This window comes from Festucalex cinctus, chromosome 2, assembly GCF_051991245.1.
Source record: "Festucalex cinctus isolate MCC-2025b chromosome 2, RoL_Fcin_1.0, whole genome shotgun sequence".
NCBI lineage: Eukaryota > Metazoa > Chordata > Actinopteri > Syngnathiformes > Syngnathidae > Festucalex > Festucalex cinctus.
Genome location: NC_135412.1, coordinates 16,655,298 through 16,674,795, shown reverse-complemented (window position 1 = coordinate 16,674,795; position 19,498 = coordinate 16,655,298). Strand labels below are relative to the sequence as shown.

At 41.5% G+C, this 19,498-nt stretch overlaps 1 protein-coding gene across 3 annotated transcripts in view; it reads right to left on the bottom strand.

Annotated features, from left to right (window-relative positions):
• iqsec2b (IQ motif and Sec7 domain ArfGEF 2b) overlaps positions 1 to 18,202 on the bottom strand; it is a 50,574-nt gene extending 32,372 nt beyond the window's left edge. For all 3 annotated transcript variants that reach the window (XM_077513352.1, XM_077513350.1, XM_077513351.1), the window contains exon 1: positions 16,698 to 18,202. In XM_077513352.1, the coding sequence (XP_077369478.1) occupies positions 16,698 to 17,143 (446 nt within the window). In that variant the 5' untranslated portion in view covers positions 17,144 to 18,202. The remainder of the gene's footprint in view (positions 1 to 16,697) is intronic.
• Between the last annotated feature and the right edge of the window lie 1,296 nt (positions 18,203 to 19,498).

Below are 19,498 nucleotides of genomic sequence, written 5' to 3'. Positions count from 1 at the left end.
GCAATATTTTTGCTCTCAATGGCTGCATTATTGGTCAATCACTGGAGCGAGGAAGTCTCTAGCTTGCTGAAAACGCAAACTGGACCGGGCGAACGTGTCAGCTGCGTGACGTCACTTCCGCAGCAATTTGAAAGCACGCACGGATTATTATTTTTTTCACTCACTCACTCACTCACTCACTCACTCACTCACTCACTCACTCACTCACTCACTCACTCACTCACTCACTCACTCACTCACAGAAGCTTACATGTGTGAATCCCGTCCTGCCAAAAGGGAATATCTGCATATAATTGACTCCCATTGAAATGCATTGGAGGGAAAGATAAACGTTCACTATGTGACTGACTAAAAACAGTCTGAAGAGCTGACATGTAGTATCTGTGACTTTGCATGTGTGTGTCTTCATAGGGTGGAGCCTGCCCTGGTGAGTGACATGGGTGTCAGCGAACGAGTGCATAGAATTGGCTGGCTGTTAACTGGCTAACCCATTAGCCGGTTCGCGTGTGGATTGCCTTTGAGTGTTGGTCGCTTGCGACTAAATCAAAGTGCTTGTTCCATGTTTTTTCCCCAAACCATTTGTTCAATAAAGCGATTGAAAGTGCACCGCCGGCTGACCATCTGTGGAGGGATTACAATTTGCTCTAAATAGTGCTGGTAGGCTACATTAAATTAGATAATGATGTTCACCATAGTTGTTGTACACACATTGCACTTGATCTTCTTTTTTCAAGTGTGAGATGAAAGATCAAGCTTTGGACATTCTCTGTCTTTAAGATGTGTTTTTTCTTCTCCTGGCTCGCAATTATTAGAGTCTGCAGTAACAGTGTGTGGGGGAAAATGGTTACCACAAAATCCTGCAATTTTGAAAAAAGAAAAAAAAATAGTAGCGGCTATTAAATGAGACATGAACAAAAAGAAGTTAAAATTGCACTAAAAAGTGCACATCCGGCTTGAAGCCACTCTCCACTTACATTCCATCCTGACAGGAATTAAGGCAACGTTCCGTTTGCAAAGTCTTAATGAGGGCGCAGCGGTGGAGATTAACATGTAAATGTTGGGCTGTCGCTGCCGCCAGATGCTGTCAAGGACGCGCTGTCCCCGTCATTTCAGCAAAAGAAACGCAAAGCCAAGCGAGACGCCTCAGCACTCCGCTAGGCTTGTGGAACGGGCAGCTGCGCTAGAGACGACCAGCAAACTGAAACGACTCTTTGGCCTCAGGAAGGCCAACACAAATCAAATTCCATTTAAGTGATTTTTCCTTTGCACAGCAGGTTTTCTCTTCAAATTTGAAACTATGAGCAAAAGATCACAAGTGTGCTTCGAGTCTCATTTCAAATCTGAGTTTGCCACATTGCGAATGTATGCAAGTATGCATGGGTACTGAACACGGTACTTTTTGTAGTATTGGCAGATTTGGGTCAGTACTTCTGAGCACCGATTCACGTAAACTCAAACGGTACCTTGTTTCGGTTCTGAAGCACGTCATTCTAAATTGTGACTGCGCAGGAGTAGAAGAGTTGACAATTTTCCATGGCGCACTTGAACGTGTCATTGTACGTACACCAGCGTACTGAAGTCGCCTGCACTTGCGCTGGTTTTCACCCGCTAAAAATACATTTCCTGGTTTGGAATTGAGCGAGATTTTTGCGGTGCCAAGCCAAACAAAATACAATTTATAAAGTATGACAGCCTATGCACCGCGTGGAGGATGGCAATGTCCGCGATTCAACACAAGTAGTTCATATGTGGCTAATTTGTTTGAATATGACATTTTTCTTATTTGTCAAGTTTTATACATTAAAAAGTAATTGTGAAATAGATTTGTAAAAATATACTATTGTTAAATAAACAATGATGAACATTTAGCCCCACCCAAATAAATAACATAAAAAAGAAAGAAAGAAAAAATAAAAGAGTAAAAAAATTACAGAAAATTGGTACCGTTGAGTACCAGTATCAATTCCCAGGTACTGAGAATTAGAACATTACCAGTTCAAATGTGAAAGGTACCCATCCCTACTTGCAAGACATACAAACAACATTGTGCTCTGCAACAATATATGCACCAAACCAACCAAAAGGATGAGTTGATCCGAATTCTTTCATGAGACAAAAATGTGGATTTTTAGCTTTTTCCATTCTCTCTCTGCATTTCTCTCAACGTATTGGTTTCACCAAAAACACACATTTTTTGACCACAAAGCAGAGAAAACGTGCTTTTAGTCAAGACATTTGCTGAGCAAAGTAGGAAAAACAAACCAACATTTTTCACTTTTTTTTTGTTAGAAATGGAACAAAGTGTAAGCAACCTGGAAATAATTCAACATCTGAATCGTGCTAACTGACAAAACTATTTTATTGCAAAGGGCAAAACAAGATCTTCCACAAATTGATGGATCCATTCATCCTCGTTTTGGTTACCCAAAACGTATCCATATTCTCTCGAATGAATATAAATTTCATACAACTTGCACTGCAGATCGTGCTCCGAATGCGTCTTGGGCAGCCACAACCCTGGCCAACATTTGATTGACACAAGAGGTCAAACATTCACTAATTCCCCACAGCCAGCTCGGATGCACTCCAGCTTGCCCGTGATGCTGAACGGCATCCGCTTTGTTTGCCACAAAACTGTTTGAGAATATCCAAATCAGTTATCACAGCTATTGTAACAATATTTAATAAGCGTGTTCGCAAGAAGTAGTGTGACGCTATTACAGCGTATAATCATGTTGGCGCCGCGTTCTCTGCTTAGCGGCGATGATGAAATTCTAATTAAAATGTGATTCCAGCAGCAAGTTATTTTTACAGGGCGGAACAAGACAGATCACGCAGCGATTACAAGCCTGAAAACGACAAGTAGCAAGATATGATCTGCGCCGCAGATGAATTGGTGGATGTGCTCAATATTGCTGGTGGAGTTTCTGTTATGTAAGCTTGCGCTGCGCTTGCACACATATTTGGATTTCACCAGCAGCTACTGTAAAACATCTTCGTCCCTGCGCAGAGCCCACAGGAGCCCATTTCTGTGCTTTAATTCCTCAGTGCCTAAGGAGAGGAGATATTACAACATTTTTCCACAAATTAAAACAGCTCCCCAAGGTCTTCAGAAAATGCCTGTGACATGCTGCGGTCAAAATGGCCCAAGGATTACGAATTAGAGCACACTTATCCTTTCTAAACAGCTCTGTTCAGAGCAGTCGCTATTTTAAGCAGGTTAGCGAAGGCTATACAGCGAATAGCGAAAATTGAGGAGTAACTGACACCCTCCTAAAAAGAATTTGCGATGTATTATGTATAATGACTGCAAAACACTTCAAACATAGCGTAGTATTGACTTTGGATTAATTCATTTACTGTGGTCTGTCGTAAAGCAAAAAGAACCTGAAAAGCATCAACACCACACATCTAGCCTGTACACAACAATGAACATGTTACGTAAACGACCACCTTCAGTACGATTCAATGAGCTACAAGTTTATTTCCTTCTTGGGACCTAAATCAAAAGACTTGAATCTAAAATCAGCCCCCCGTCCGTGACGCATCATAGATGCTAATTGTTAGCATGTGTCTATGCTAGCATTCTGTTAGCACAGGCTCGTATGTGTGGTAAGTTGTGATATGTTTGCCTTTGTTTGTGTGGATAGTGATGTTCTGCTGAGTGGCAATAAACAGCATTAAGTACAGTATCAGCCATTTTGGACAGTCACGTGATTATCTTGACGTATCACGTGCATAAAACTGGCCGATAAGGAGGACTCATTCAGCCAGCTAGATCATAGCGAGTCGAAGTTCGGGACCATCTGCAAGCTGCGTGTTACGGAGGCTCAAATTACCAGTCAAGTCACAATTGACATTGTTCACTCTGGAAATGGACGGGACACATCCGGGTGACTTGTACTCTGCCAGGCCATGCTACACGTTGTGGGCTAGCTAAGCATGTGTTAGCCCACATTAGGAGAGGAAAATGAGTTATAAGTCTTGTGTTGCTTTAAGCTTACAAGTCAAAGCATCAATGACTCGTATCTCGATAAACTTGTCTGGTCACTCATACCTCAAGGCACCACTGTACTGTAGATTGGTATTTTTCTTATTTAAAAAATAACATCACAATATTTGTAGTTTTGTGGGGATACTCCAACTTCACTTCACTGGGTAATGATGATTTGAGAAATGATGTTAGTGTTTTAAATTATGAGCACAGTTACTGAATGAATTCAACTCATATTTCAAGTGACCAATGTACCATGGTACCGTTACAGTATATTTGTCATGTCATGAGATTTTTGTCAGCACTGGAAGAGCTACGTCTGTTACTGTTGTATCGATTCTTCCATTGAATAATCGGATAGCTTTTTGTGGTCAACTTTTTGTGTGCATGTGAATCTGTGAGGCGGTTTGTCTCCAAGCAGTTGCAAGAGTGGGAGGGGAGCAAGCTCCACGAGAGTGGAAAAGGCCAAACACGGAGGAGGGCAAGGGTGAACCAGGCACGGCTCCAGGAATATTCTCTCTCCTGGGAGGATAAAAGGGGGTTTGACCAATAACTGGGTGGGGGCTGAGAAAATAACTTATTTATACATTTTAGACAGTACTGTTAAAGTCAAGCATTAATTAATTAATTAATAATAATAAAAAAAGTAATCGCATTAATCATGTATTAACGCAGATTAATCACACTACTAATTTTGACCACAGATGATCCTTCAACTTGACAACAGTTAGTTACGTTAAAGGTATCACAGGTCGTGTTTGAGCAATAAACATAACTACATTCATTAAAGTAAAACATTTAATAAATGTTGGCATATGACATTCAGAATATTTGTTCATCTCATGTCAAACTATCAGGGTCATTTTTTCCCCATTTTAAATTATGTAAGTAATTAACTGATTAGAAAAAGAGAAGGATGAGCATATGCAGTGGATACATTTTCTGGAAGACTTCTTTAAAACATTAAATGTAAAAAAAAATAACCTAAATTAAATTTGGCGTGCAAAAAATGTTGATAATTAATTAATTAAGCGATTGTTAATTGTTAATTAAGCGATTAATTAAGCGATTATTATTTTCTGAGGTTGGATCCCAAAAACACAGACACAAATAAGACCTTAACTATTTATTCACATCGAGAGGTGTGGAACAAACGTGACTAGACGAGAAACAAGAGTTGCACAGAGGGACAGAGGTTAAAAAAAACAAAAAACAAAAACACCCTTCTCAGACAGGCTTATATAGACAGCGAATCGATCTGATTGGTTGTGGCAAGACATGTGGGTAACAGGACTGACATGGTATTATCTGATTGGCTGTTGACCAGATAGAGAGACTAAAGACTCCTGACATCACATAGCTTCTGACATCACATAGTGTCTTACCAGTTGAAACTAGATGCTGGTTACATCAGTTCAAAACAGACACTTGACCTCACGGTCATGACCCAAACATAACCTTTACGTGACCCTTGTCATGACAGCGATTAATCATATTAATCAATTCAAATTTCTAAGATGTGATTAATCTGATTAAAAATGTCATTGTTTGACAGCTCTAATTTTAGAATACCAAATAAAATGCTTTGGCTTACATGCGGCTATAGATTTCTGAGGGGGCAATAGACCCCCACAAGCCTCCCTAGCCCCGATGTAGCGCCACCCCTGGTGTGAACGCAATCAGGAGAGGCGGGAACGCCAGCCGGGACGTTAAAGCACGCATGCTCGCCCTCCGGTGTCACCGTGCAAGCGGCGTGGGTGCGTCGATCGGCATGTATAGGTGAGGCTATGTATAGGCTTCACCTCGACTTCCATTTGCTATCATGTGTCCATGCAATCTTTGCCTGCAGTGCGAGCTATACTTGAAATGATGCGTTCACTATTTGGTCTGTGAAAGCGAGTGGGCGTGCGCTGCGTCATCCACCTCCAGCGCGTGACCCGCCTGACTCGTGCTGACAAACAAAGACGCCTGATTACCACACACGCTCCGTCGTAGCCGAAATTTTAAGGAGGGGAGGGGGCACAACGCCCCTCCCCTTCCGGCAGCTACAGCCTCCCAACAACACACATCCACTTTCCACTGTACACTTGAGTCTCCTGCTGCTTGGCAACAGTGTGGCTTGTGTGCGTGCGTGCGTGGGCGCACTGCGAACAGTGCCAGGCGAAAACTCGGAGAAGGAGGGGCAAACACTTTTGCCATTAACTGCACCTGTGCACACGTGCGAGAGGACAAGCCGGGTGAAAGTGACAAAAGTCAAGCGGGGGGGGATGAGCAAATATAGCCACCAAGCATCCCAGATTCACCTGCGAGGCGTCTCATGAAATTTGTGCGTCTCCCCGTGTTGTCATTCAAACCCGCATGGATGTCTTTCGCCGCACTCCCACTCCCACCCTCTCCTCTCCTCTCGCTATTCTGCGTCTCTCTCCCTCTCGCCCACAGAGTTCTTCATAGAAGAGCTCACGGCGTTCCCACGGTAACCATGTCTCCCTATTTTGCTCTATAGGAACGTGCATGTGACAAACATCCCGCTTGAGGAAACATCGAGACGTGAAATGTGCAAAGCGGGCCATGATGAGATCCACAGTTGTGTTGAAGATGCTGATGCTGGCAGCCGCCTTGCCTCATAACTAAGCAAACGCCATGTCATGTACGCATGCACGTGCACAGCTGAAGCTCAAACGCAGATGGGTTTGATTGGGTTCTTTCCAATTTGGTTCATTTCTGTACATTTTGCAAGTCTGTGTCCAACTGTCAACATGCTACTTGTATACGGTATTGCACTCCACATCTAAACAATACACAACTATTGACCTGTGCTTATTTATACATACATATTGTTCATATTCGGTTTCTGCAGGTATCATATCAGTAATTAATTTAATTCTTTTTAAATGTGCTTTCAATGCGACTTAAAACAAATTTAATGCCCACGTAATACTATACACACACACACGCGCGTGCGCACACCCCCACACATATACATAACTGTACATATATTCATATACTGTTTATATAGTAGAGCAGTCAGTTGATTACATTTTTAATCATAATTAATCACATGATTTCCATAGTTAACTCACAATTAATTCTAAATTAATCACACTTTATATATGTCCTAAATGCACAATTTTTTTTTTTTCACATTTTCATCCTCTTCTTAATTAGCATAAAAAAGGGACAAATATGTTTTTACCAAATACATTTATGGTTGTATCATTTCACCCATTGACAGTCATTTTATAGTAAGTAATTCATAAAGTTACTTGAAGCTAAAAAGATGTGCTTAACAGTTAAAAGTGTAAAACATTGAGTCATACATTTCAGTTTAGGTAATTTTCTGCCACTAGATTGGATTAGTGTTTCATGTTGGACGTTGGTGATAGGCAACAGTACGTTTTTCCCTTCAAATTTAGAACAATTGGTTTTGGGAACAAGACGCCAGGCCATTGTCATGACTAGGGTCATGCAAGGGTTATGTTTACTGTCATGACTAGGGTCATGCAAGGGTTATGTTTACTGTCATGACTAGGGTCATGCAAGGGTTATGTTGGGGTCATGACCGTGAGGTCAAGTGTCTGTTTTGAACTGATGTAACCAGCATCTAGTTTCAACTGGTAATACGCTATGTGATGTCAGAAGCTATGTGATGTCAGGAATCTTTAATTTCTTTATCTGGTCAACAGCCAATCAGATAATTCTATGTCAGTCCTGTTACCCACATGTCTAGCCACAACCAATCAGATCGATTCGCTGTCTATATAAGCCTGCCTGAGGAGGGTGTGTTTTTTGTCGGATTATTACCTCTGTTCCATCTGGCCACCTGCTCCTCTGTTCCTCAATGCTTTCTCGTTGTTACTGGTCTAGTCAATTTAGTTCCTCGCCTTTTGATATTATGCGAATAAAGTGTTAAACTTTTATTTGTGTCTGCGTTTTTGGGATCCAACCCCAGAACACATCAGCCATTTTGTTCATAGTAAATGACATTTATTCATGAGTCCCTGCAAATAAATATATTTTAACACATATATTATTGCTAAATTGCATCATAGTGAAAAACAATGTTTTTACATTAACTGTGTTTACATTTTTAATGACTTTGGACAAAGTGTTTTTAATTAGCAAATATCCATTTACTAACTTGTAATAAGGAAACAGACACTTGTTTAATATAAAATAAAAATGTAAACAAATTTTGTGCCGTCTTGTTATTGGAGAGTGAGGAACTGTATTTTAGTTCTTCTGCATTTACTAGAGCATTGAATATTAAAAATCCTAAAGGGGCTGATGCCAAACAAAACAAGTGAAATTTGCCCATTCATCGTGGTGACAGGTGAGGGGAGCTGAATATTGTTAAGTGCGTTTTTTATACTGTTTCCACAGCAACTACAGAATTTGGTTTCCCTCGCAACAGTCAGCGCTGGCCCAAGGAAATTTCACTTCCCGTCAACGATTTACGGACAGACAGATTCACTTGCGCGCTTGGTAATTCACAACCTTGACTAGAAGCCCTAAAGCTGCCTTAAAACCTGAAGTCTAACTTGTAAAATAATTTCAAACATAAACCTGACTCGAAATATTCTTTTTAACTTGGAAACCCTAATTTGGAACACTAATTTGGAAACGGTTTTCTTTGTTTTAAACCCTAATTCCTGGCTTGTAACTTAATTTGAAACACTATTTGCTTTAGAACCACAATTAATGATTATTATAAAAAAAAATAAAAAAACGATTAATCTGTTGATCAAATGATTAAAAACTTGATTCATTAACATGACATTATTTCATATTGAAATAAATTTATTGTGATTTAGGTACTGGTTTAGTTCATAACATGCCAGAAAAAGGACAAAAATGCAGATTTATTTTTTTTTCCCAAAGTAAAAGCAGATATTGATCCAACTCAAAGATAATCAATCCGTTTTCATGGAGGACAACAGAAATGGGAGAAGATTTACTGTTAAGACACTGAAATTCGAGGATTTGGACACTTTTAGATTCAACAAGTTGTCCAAATGATGAATTGATTACCAAAAACAATTATCTATTCATTTGATAATCAACGAGTTGTCGATTAATCGTTGCAGTTCTATATTGTTTCCAAGTTGCTGTTTTTTCTGGAGTGTTCCAAAGGATTATCTTGAAATCCGATTGAAGAAGATCCAAGTTGTAATGTACGTGAGCGTTCATACCAGGATGTGCATTGAGTGCAAAACACCACAAAGCCGAGGAGAAGGCACAGAAACACCACCCACGTTCGGGTTGCCTCCCACACGCACACACACGCAATTTCCATTTGAGACATCTCAGTTTGCAGCATTGCAACATTTTGACTGAAGCTTGAAATAAACACCGTCAATCTGCTGCCCTGAAACGGAGAAAGGTGGGAAAGTTGTTGGGGGCTTGAGGTGCCCTGAGAGAATATATGAGCCGCGTTGGCTGGGGGCCACAAGCGGGCCGTATGATTTAAAATCCCGGTCATCCATTATGAGCGCGTCCATCAATCCGCCTATAATCAAAAGTGTGCAGGCTGGCGAGGGGGAAAAGCAAAAGCGGGAGAAGAGCAGAAAAGTGCAGCTGGTCTGAGTCATAGCTGCAGCATGTGTGTGTGTGTGTGTGTGTGTGTGTGGTTGTGGTGGTGGTGGGGGGTTGTACATACGTGGGTACGTATGTGTGAGAGCGAGAGAGCTTTAAATTTAGCAAATTGAGCTCCTTGTGAAACAAAAGCCCATTAGTTGTTCGTCACATTCGCACAATTACCGTCCACATCGAGCACCTTCACATGCTTCAAGCAATCCATCCATGAAGAAGCCATTGTGAAAGCGAGTCCTTTTTTTTTTTTTTTCTCTCTTACATAACGGCTTTAGTCTCCATATCAGCGACACCGAGGCCTGGAGCTGACCCCGATGCTTGTCCTCATCCTGCCAAACAGCAAGAGGACGCATCACATTACTGCGAAATTGTAAAATGGACAACGGGTGTCTGATGATGGACATCCCAGGTGGGGTGAGAAGATGTTCAGCCTTTAGGCGTGCTGAAATACGGGCATATTATTACAGGGGCCTGACCGATTAATCGATTAACCGATTTGGCAACTTCAAACATCGGCCAAAACAATGGCCAATTGGGCCAAATGGCCGATTATTTTCCCCTTAAAACGTTATAGAAGAAAACCCATGTTTCCGACGCTGTGAAAGTACCCTGAAATGCACAATTTTGCTTGCGTAGCATTAGCAACTAGCAAGTGTGTAGCGTATGTTGTTCTGGTTATTTTTGTAATTCCTAAGCATCCTTTAAGCTGGTTAATGACAACGCAGTTGGAGTTAACTCTAAAACTAAATACACAATGTTAACAATTACATCTACTGTATATTTAATACAAAATATGCTTTGTTTTTAAAACATCGTGAGCCTAGCGCTAACAGGAAGTTACCAAATGCTAACAGGAAGTTAGCATCGACCTCAGGAACGTTTTTACTTCAAATAACGACCATCCCCACCCAAATCTTGTGGGAACACATACCCACAGATGAGGTAACATTACGCAAAGGCACAAATTCTTCCCAATTTGTGAAAAACTAGTTATTTTAATAGAATTCAATAACAACTTTCTTCTGTACTCTGTGTGTCCCCCAATGGATGGACATTCAGTATTTGTTCTTACTGTCTTTTTAGTTTATTCTATTTTCACTTTCTTATTGTTTTTATTTTGTCATTGTCCTTTCAAGTTATATTATATCATAAAGTTGACATTCAAGGATGCAAACATCCAGGGATTTTATTTTGTCTTAACACAAGTAAGTCCCAAGACTTGCGAAAATAACACAAGATAAAAAAATATATAAAAGAAAAGGTGGATGCTTTACAGCAGTTGTAAACAAATAAGAATGGTTTTATTATTGACACATAAAACTATACAATAACCTTCAGACGACGCATCGTTCAAACCCTGACCAGGTCAACTTGATCAAATCATCAGACTACAGAAGCCTGGAGAAAGAAACACACTCTCCTCTCTGGCTTGCGGCGATAAAAGCCCAGTCATCCTGAAATTGTAATCTTCCTGAACGTTCAAATTAAAAAATTGACCAAATGCTAAAATTAATAAAAGTTTTGTGCTGCATATGGCTGTGCCAACTGGTCTAATCAAGAAAAAAAAACAAAAGGTACTTTCGTGGCCTGAAAGTAGTAACCCATAAAGGTGAATTAAAAAAAAAAAAAAAAAAAGAATAAAAAATACCGTAAGAAGACAGCAGACCTGGATTAAAAACCTTCCTCTGAAGTTGGACAACGCTCGTATATGCAGTGATCACTTCGTGAAAGGTAAGGATACAGTAATGAAACTACTTACATAGCTGAATAAAACTCTCAACAAGTCGGTGTGGTATTACTGGAAACATAGCTAACCGTGATAACACTATGTGGACTTTGTCCTACAGCTTTGCGTGTCCATGCTAGGTGGCTGTGTCTTTGTTTTTAGCAATTCTCGCTACGGTGGTTCTTAAATTGAAGTCCTTCTTCCAGGAAGGCCACAACATACGTTAAACCTCTGAGAATGGTTTACCTAGCAACACGTAGAAAATAGCACGTAAAGTAACAGTTAGCCAACTAGCTTGTAGCCTGATGCCAGTGGTACCTTTGTGTACATTTGAGTTGAAAAGATTCACATTTACTTACCCGAACAAAAACAAGATGGCAGTCATTTAGTGCTTCTTTTGATCCGAGTTCGCTGACCCAACCACACACGAAATAGTTGTAAGTCTCCAGGCTTTTATACGCCTTCATTTGGCTAGCGGTGTAGTACGATGTCTGGAGAATGAGGTCGTTTGTGATGTCGATTGCCTCCACACCAGACAAATCTGACACGAGTTCGGAAAAATCTCTTTTCCGAAGAGTTTAAGGATCATAGCCGACATATTTTACTATTTTTAGAGCCTGTCAGCTACGTCGAAGCTCACCCAATGCTTTTGCATATAGTCGCTTTCCATCATTTTCAATGGGTGTTCCCTTCTTCCTGACCCCCAGTTGAATTCCGCGCGCTGCCGGAATCACATGATTGCAACCCTCCTATACTTAGATTCAAGTATTGTGGATGCACTATACTGTACTGAAATTACAATTGCATAAAAAATATTTTTAACCCCCCAAAAAATCATTGAATAAGCAGGTATAAGTCAAAAAGTGCTCTCCACGAAAAAACTTGCTTATTGATAAGCTATAGTTGTCTTGACCAACTAGCCCATCCCAACCAAGCTTTTTTTTTCATCATCACCCGTTGATCTTCTGGTCCTGACGCACCCACGACAAAATCTAACAGTGCACGCTCACGTGCGCACGCAGTCGGACTCGGAACATTTACCCTTGGGCCAGCAGTCATTATACTGCGCTCGCACTAATTCATCTCACACGCACTTAGTGTGCGTCTTCCTCCCCTTTCAACACATTTGGGGCTCACGGCAGCACATTATATAAAGAGACACTTTTCACCGGCTCATCTGAAATGCACCCGTGTGACCTCTGCTAAAATTAACCACAAGAAGAAGAAGAGGAAAAGAAAAAAAAAACTCCACCTCGCTGCTTCTTGGCAGAGGTGCTTCAGGACATCACGTCAGCCCGAGGCCTCGCATTGTTCACAGCGTTATTAGCAGGACGAGAGCAAGGAGGCGGGCTCGGGACAGCTGTTTAAAACAGAGCCGCCGGGACACCGGAACGCAGAGGAACTATTTTGTTTGGCAAAGTGCAGCTGCTGCACGCAAACACCAAGAAAAAAAAAAATCAAAAGGCCACAAATGAGATCAGGGTGGTACGAGGCGCAGGAGTAAAAGTCATTAAAGCTGCAAGCACACTCACACAATGGCAACGTCCCAATTTGTCATCTCTCAAGTAGAAGTCGCTCAAATCTGGTAACAATCGGACACGCTCGTTTTTAGAAAGACCCCTGGAAATGGACAAAATGGCTCTCATGATGAATGCGCCCACCAAATTTCCTGGTGCTCAGTGAAACTGACTTTGCAGGTTGAAGTTACTCAAAACAGAGTTTAATAAATAAAATCCGTTTGAGGACTCGGACAAACTTTTCCCCCGGTTTGCGCTCCTCCCCGGCCTGTGGCCATCTTGGAACCCCGACAACCGACGGGTACGCAACTCTCCCCGCGCCACGACACGTCCACAATCCACATTGCCCACACGCGCACCTACGAGAATTTGTAAACTATGCGGAGTCGCGGACAAGCAAACGCTGTCGTAAACAGTGTTTTCTACTTTCCATTTCTGTGTTTTATTTACTTTGCTAACTCATTCCAAACTGTTTTTGTCGAAAAAACATTTTCAATTTCTATTGTGGTGTTAAGCGCTGTTTATACACCGTTGGCACTGTAAAGTAACCGAGGCTGTTCATTATTACCATTTATGTTTACATTCATTGCACTATTTGATAAAAAAAAAAAATAAAAATGAAAACAATGCACTATTTCAAATGAAACTTGTTCAGAAAGCTTAGTTGGCTTAAGATGTCAGTTTTTTTTTTTCTTTTAGGGTTTTATATACATTTTAAATATGTTTTAAATTTTACAAAAATTTTCAGAAATGTGAAGATTAGTCTAAAAATATGTTTAAAAAAATCGGGATAAAATCGAGATCGTGAATTTTAAAAAAAATTGTGATATGACATTTTTACCATATCGCCCACCCCTAGGTACAGGGTGTGGGTACTTTTGCTACCTTTTTTTTTTAAGAAACACCTTAAAAGTTGAATTGTGATTCTTTCTGCCTTCGGAACAGACCAACCAAGCAGTTTGAAGAACAACGCGTTTCCTTTCCACGGTGCCCTTTGTCGGCTCCCTCCACACCCCTTATCGACAGATGGCAAGTCAGCGTGCGTCCCACCTTTTCTCTTTTACGCACACTGCGGAAGATCGCAACCCTTTCCTGTTATTCCCAATCTAATTTTACAACACTCATGTTTGCGTTAGCATTAGCTGCCAGTGAAAAGGCTTTTGTGGGGGGCAGCGGCTGGAAGCCTAAAACTTCCTCCACGGGTAGTCGCAGGTAATTAGCAAAGGGGTGATGCATCACAGTGTTTAATAGCCACCTAACTAATATGTGCTTCTGTGTAATGACTAATCCCCCGTGTGGTGAGAGGAGGCAGCTCGGCTCGATAAGGGACTGGCTAGCATCTGAATCAGAGACTGATAAGAGCGTTGGGACCTCAGCAAAACAGTTCAAGTCCACAAATGACTGTCCTAGCACATAAGACTGTCACATTCCATTTCACTGTTTGCCTTTTTTTCCCCCTCGACACCATTTGCTGCCTACTCACAAAGCTTAATGCTTCCACAACAAAATCAACGAGTCTGTGAATGTGTGTGCGTGTTTAACAAGGACAGATGCACTTGCTGTTTGCCAAAGCTTGCAGCACTCTAACTTCAGGTCAGCCTTGATAGAGTTTAAATAAATAACACAAACAACAATTTAACATGTTCAGAAAATGTTTTTTCATACATGACAATTGTAACAGGCCATTAAACGTGAAACTAAAGGTAAGAAATAAAAAGATCCCCAGTGCACTGTAAAATGGGAGTTTGCATCAAAATTGAACGTTTCTTTTTTCCCCCCCCACACCATTTTATGGATAGCATTAAGATGTAACGATATCCAAACATCACGATACGATAAATATCATATTAACCTCACAATATAATTATCACAATATTGTGTGGAGGTTGACAATATTAAAAAAAAATAAAAATAAAAATAAAAAAGCTCACAATTTGTAAAAACTCATACGATAAAAATAAATAAATAAATAATACACTTAAAAAAAAAAAAAAAAAAAAAAAAAAAGCTCATATTGGGAGGGGGGTCAAAGCACAATATTATGTTTCTGTATATTAAAACAGCAGTGATGGAGAAATAGGCATGGCCATGTCAGGTGCTCCTATTGGCTTAGCAGTGCAAAGAATCATGGTCTATGTAGTTCACAATGTGTTTGGCTGAAGCGGGCCGAAAGCAATGTATTTCTTCAACAGAGATGTTGAAAAATATTTGCTGGTATGACTGACTTATAGGTGCGATAACCCACCACCGCAGTGACCAAAACATTCAAAATTAAAATTAAACTGCACGAATGAAATAACCACCAGTGGGTGCTAAAACTGCACGAATGGACTTGCCTTTTTAACGGATGTGCTGCTTTTAATATTGTGACATGACGACGATGTTATTGTGGCATTTTTAATATCGCGATAACATGATATTGCCATTACCGTTACATATATCTATGAAATTTGTCGACTGCATGTACTACAGATGTCCCAATCATGATCAGGTGATCAGAAATTGGGCCCTATCATGTCATTTTCAGATGATTGGTAGTGGGGGAAATAATTTTTTAAAAATTTTTTTCTTCTAAACAAATATATAGAGACGTTTATTATTATTATTGTTTTTAAAAAAAAAATTAAAGGGCTATAAATGAACAAAATAATCCAGAGGTGGTAAGGAAGTCAAAATCATATTCATCGCCGGGGGAAAGGAGTGTGCATGATGGCCAGTGCCATGCTCCTATTAATATTTCTCAAACGTGGGGTTTCAACTTGACAGGAAATGGACCAGTTGTGCGGGAAACTCGCAAAATTCCCGAGTAATAATTTGGACAGGTGTTCTGTTAATTTGAGATCAGCCACACGTGTTTGTAACAGAAACGAAAATGCAGTGTCACCTGCTCGTGAATCTTCGCCAATGACTAATTAGCAGCCAGCGTCAGGTGGGGGAGGGACTTCACTGAATGTACTGTCGTGCTATTGGCAGGAACGAACAAGTCAGCGTAGAACACTGACCTGAATATATGACTGGATAGCCGATAGATAGACCATACACGCCCATGCAAGCTGTTGAAGTCACAGGGCGGCCATCTTGCTCCTCCCACCTCACGAGCAGAATACTGTATAAACTATATGGTATACATACAGATGAGACATATACAGCTAGTAGGCAGGGTGGGGGTTTGTGCCGTGGTGGTCGCTATTTTTTTAACAAGTAGAATTTTTATTTTTTTTTTTTAATCGACAGGTGGACAGTATGTGCTGCTTTGAAGACCCCCTTTTTCCTTTATTGGTCAGTTCCTTAGACCCCAATATTAGATTAGATTAGAATTTTTGTTGAATTACAGTTATAATTCTTTAATAAAGAATCCTCCTGTAAACATCATTAAGCATATAATTTATACATGTATTTAAGGCAAATTGTAAAATGTCTAAAGTCCTCTTCTTTATGTTTAACAAATTAAAAAAAAACATCAATCATGGTGTTTCTACTAAGTACTGTCTCAAATGTTCTCCAATTTCGATACTGTAAACGTATATGATTGTATGCCGGGAAACGTTTCTTGGGAGGAGCAATATGGCGGCCTCACGACTTCAAAAGACTTGGCCTATCGGCTATCCAGTCATATACTGGCGTAGAAGAAGAACGGAGCAATGCAAGCTAGCAAAGTACGCGCCGAAGCAGGGGGGCCGTCACCATGGAAACGAGGGCCTACATTTGAAGGCTGGATTTGAATGTGGCCGCAAAATCTGGACACAGCTTTTGTGTTCAAAAAGTTGAAACTGTTCTTGCCACATTGGCACCGCTTACCATAGAAACGTGCACCTGTTGGTCTTTGAAGGATTATGAAACAGTTCAAGAATAAAACCGAAATGGAACTTACTTTCTGCGAATGGTGGCGCTGGTGCTGGTGTCTGTGCTGTCGGTGCGCTCCAGTCGGTTTCTCTCGGTGGTGGACGAGCCGCATGAGAGACCTCGGGTCAGCCTGGTGTGGGTCCTCCTGTCCCTGCCGGGCGCCGGCACCGTCCCGGATCCGCCTTTGGCCTGAGGCGCGGACGCGCCGCCGTCCCCGCCGCCGCCGTGATGGGCGGTGAGCGACAGAGGCTGGCCATGATCGTGGTTCTGCTCCGGAGTGTCTGAGCCGGGGGTCCGAGGGCTGCGATCCTGCCTCAGGTCCTGGTTCTCCTGGCTAACCCGGTCCAGCTGGCCCTCCAGCTCCTCGATGCGCCTCCGTTGGGTCTCCAGGAGCTTGGCCTGGCTCTCGATGATGTTGTTGAGCTCCAGGAGGTACTCCACCGCCCGGTTGGGGCTCTCCGGGCTGGCCTCCATGGCGGAAGCCCGAGATCCGCCCCCCCCCCACCAGCCCCGATGAGTGGCGGGGAGGGAGGAAACGACGGAGACTCTGGATGAGATGAACGATCGGCTTTGGATGCGGAGAAAGAAAAAGTCACAGAGGTGATGGTTTGTCGGGTTGACTACATGTCGTCAAACGGGAGGGCGGGCCAGCATGACAACTAGAACATCTTCCAAGTGTTTATGGATGTCGCCATGCGGAGAAGAATGCTGAAAAACGAGCAGGAGAAAGTCTTGATTGTCTGATCGTCTGCTGCCATTTTCAAAGAGTTTGCCAAATTAGCACGGAAGGTTTTCAGAGTTTGGGCCATCATGATGAAACAATAAACAAGACCGCTACCTACAATTGTCTGAAGTAAACCATAAATGACACGAAACATCAAAAAGAGGAACATCTATCAGTTTATAATCCATCCATCAGCTGCCAAGGAGACAAACACGGGGTAAAAAAAAAAAAAAAATGGCTTCAGTTTTTCTGATCTCCCACTGATTGTCAGGTGATGTCAATCATTACATAACTCCGCCCACACTGAAGATCCCCACGCAGCGTGTATCTTTCAACCCATGGCTCGGTTCGTTTTCACGGCACGGAAAGTAAGCAAAGTTGCCTTACGAAGTGCATTCTTCCCTCACAGCCAAGCGGCCCCGCTCAGCTGCTCCACAACTCCATCCTTGTTCACTTCACGGGCGCCTCCTGCGAAAGTGCGTGCGTGCGTGCGTGGGGGGCTTCTTTCCATCCAGCAGCAAATGCAGACTTTAGTTCCACATCGCGCGTGCTGGAAGACACGAATGGGCAAACTCCCGAGAACTGACAAGCGCCGGAAATATTCTGCGACTGTGTTGACTTCTCCGAGGCGACATCTGCGTGTGAGCGTGCGTGCGTGCGCGTGTGTGTGCGTGCGTGCCTCTCATCCAAGCAAAATTGAGCGCAGGTGCGCTTCGTGCGCGTCCGGACTGCGAAGCTGCGTTTCGTCTTGCCCCTGGAGCGCAGCTCGAGTGTTAATGTGACCGTGGTGGTGGTTAACACGATGAGTGATTTCCGGTCAGCACTTTCAAAATAAAACTTCGCGTTGGCGAAGAAGGATTGCCGGTTCAGACTTGCAAAATAAAACAGAACACCGTTGCGAAATCCCTGTCAAACATTTTATCTGGCATATTTTAGGAAAAATACCATTATATAAAATATTTTACTTAATAAAAAGAAACAGCATTGACAGGATTCAGATAAAGGATGGATGTATAAATGCATCTTGGCCACTGGAGGCAGTATAATACAGAGATCCGGACATACATGGAGACGTCACCACTCTTCAACACTCACATTACAAATTCTTCACTGAGGATAAAGAATACATACCTGTTGTGTGTTTGTGTGTTGTGTGAGCAGGGGCGTTAAATTCATTTTTTGTCAGACTCACTGGCCACATTGAAATTATACTTTCCCTCAGAGGGCTGTTCTGATTGCAAATCCGTATGATTACATATACACAACAAATTGATGACTAGTTTTGAACTCAGAAGCCAGTTTAAAAAAAAAAAAGCTAAACTTTTATTCAACTTATTTTAAGAGGGAAATTGTAAACAAAAATGTTCATATTGGTATTTTTACAAGAAATAAACTCAGTGCACATCATTTAGCTAATTTCACCAGCCACATAAAATGATGTGTTGGGCTTTGAGTTTGACACGTGTGGCTGAAAGGCTAAATTACACTTCAACATAGATGCTATTCATTAGCATCTATGGCGGTTTCCATTGTGTTAGCATTAAACTAGCTGATTTAAATGATAAGCTACCTGGTGGTTTTACACACACACACACACACAACATATATTTCTTTTTTTTATGTGTTTAGTTTGACAGTGAGGTCAAAAAAGAAAAAGAAAGAGCATGTGGAGGGAGGCCTCAATGTTCCTTCCTTCATCGGCTCCATGTCTCTATTTTATTTTGTTCTAGAGTAGACTGGACTCACTTCTGAAATATGCTAATTAAACCAACTACTAATGATTAAAAAAAACAAAAACAAACAAACACTGAAAACGGTTCTACAATGTCAAATGTTCCCATTGCAGAACCAAAAAGCAGGTCCCCAGCATGCACAAGGTCACCGTGACACATTTAAAGCTATTACTATAGCAAGATGCTACTGCATCTAATTTAATTTCCAAAGGTCAAGTAATTCTTCTCAACTGTATGATTCAACCCCAATGCCAGGGTGAACTGAGTTCAGTACGTGCCTGTATTTGTCCATGCGTAACCAAAAAGAAGCATCAAAGGAATATACAGCAAGAGACATTATTGCCTGTATTGCTGTAAGCCTTATGCAAAAAA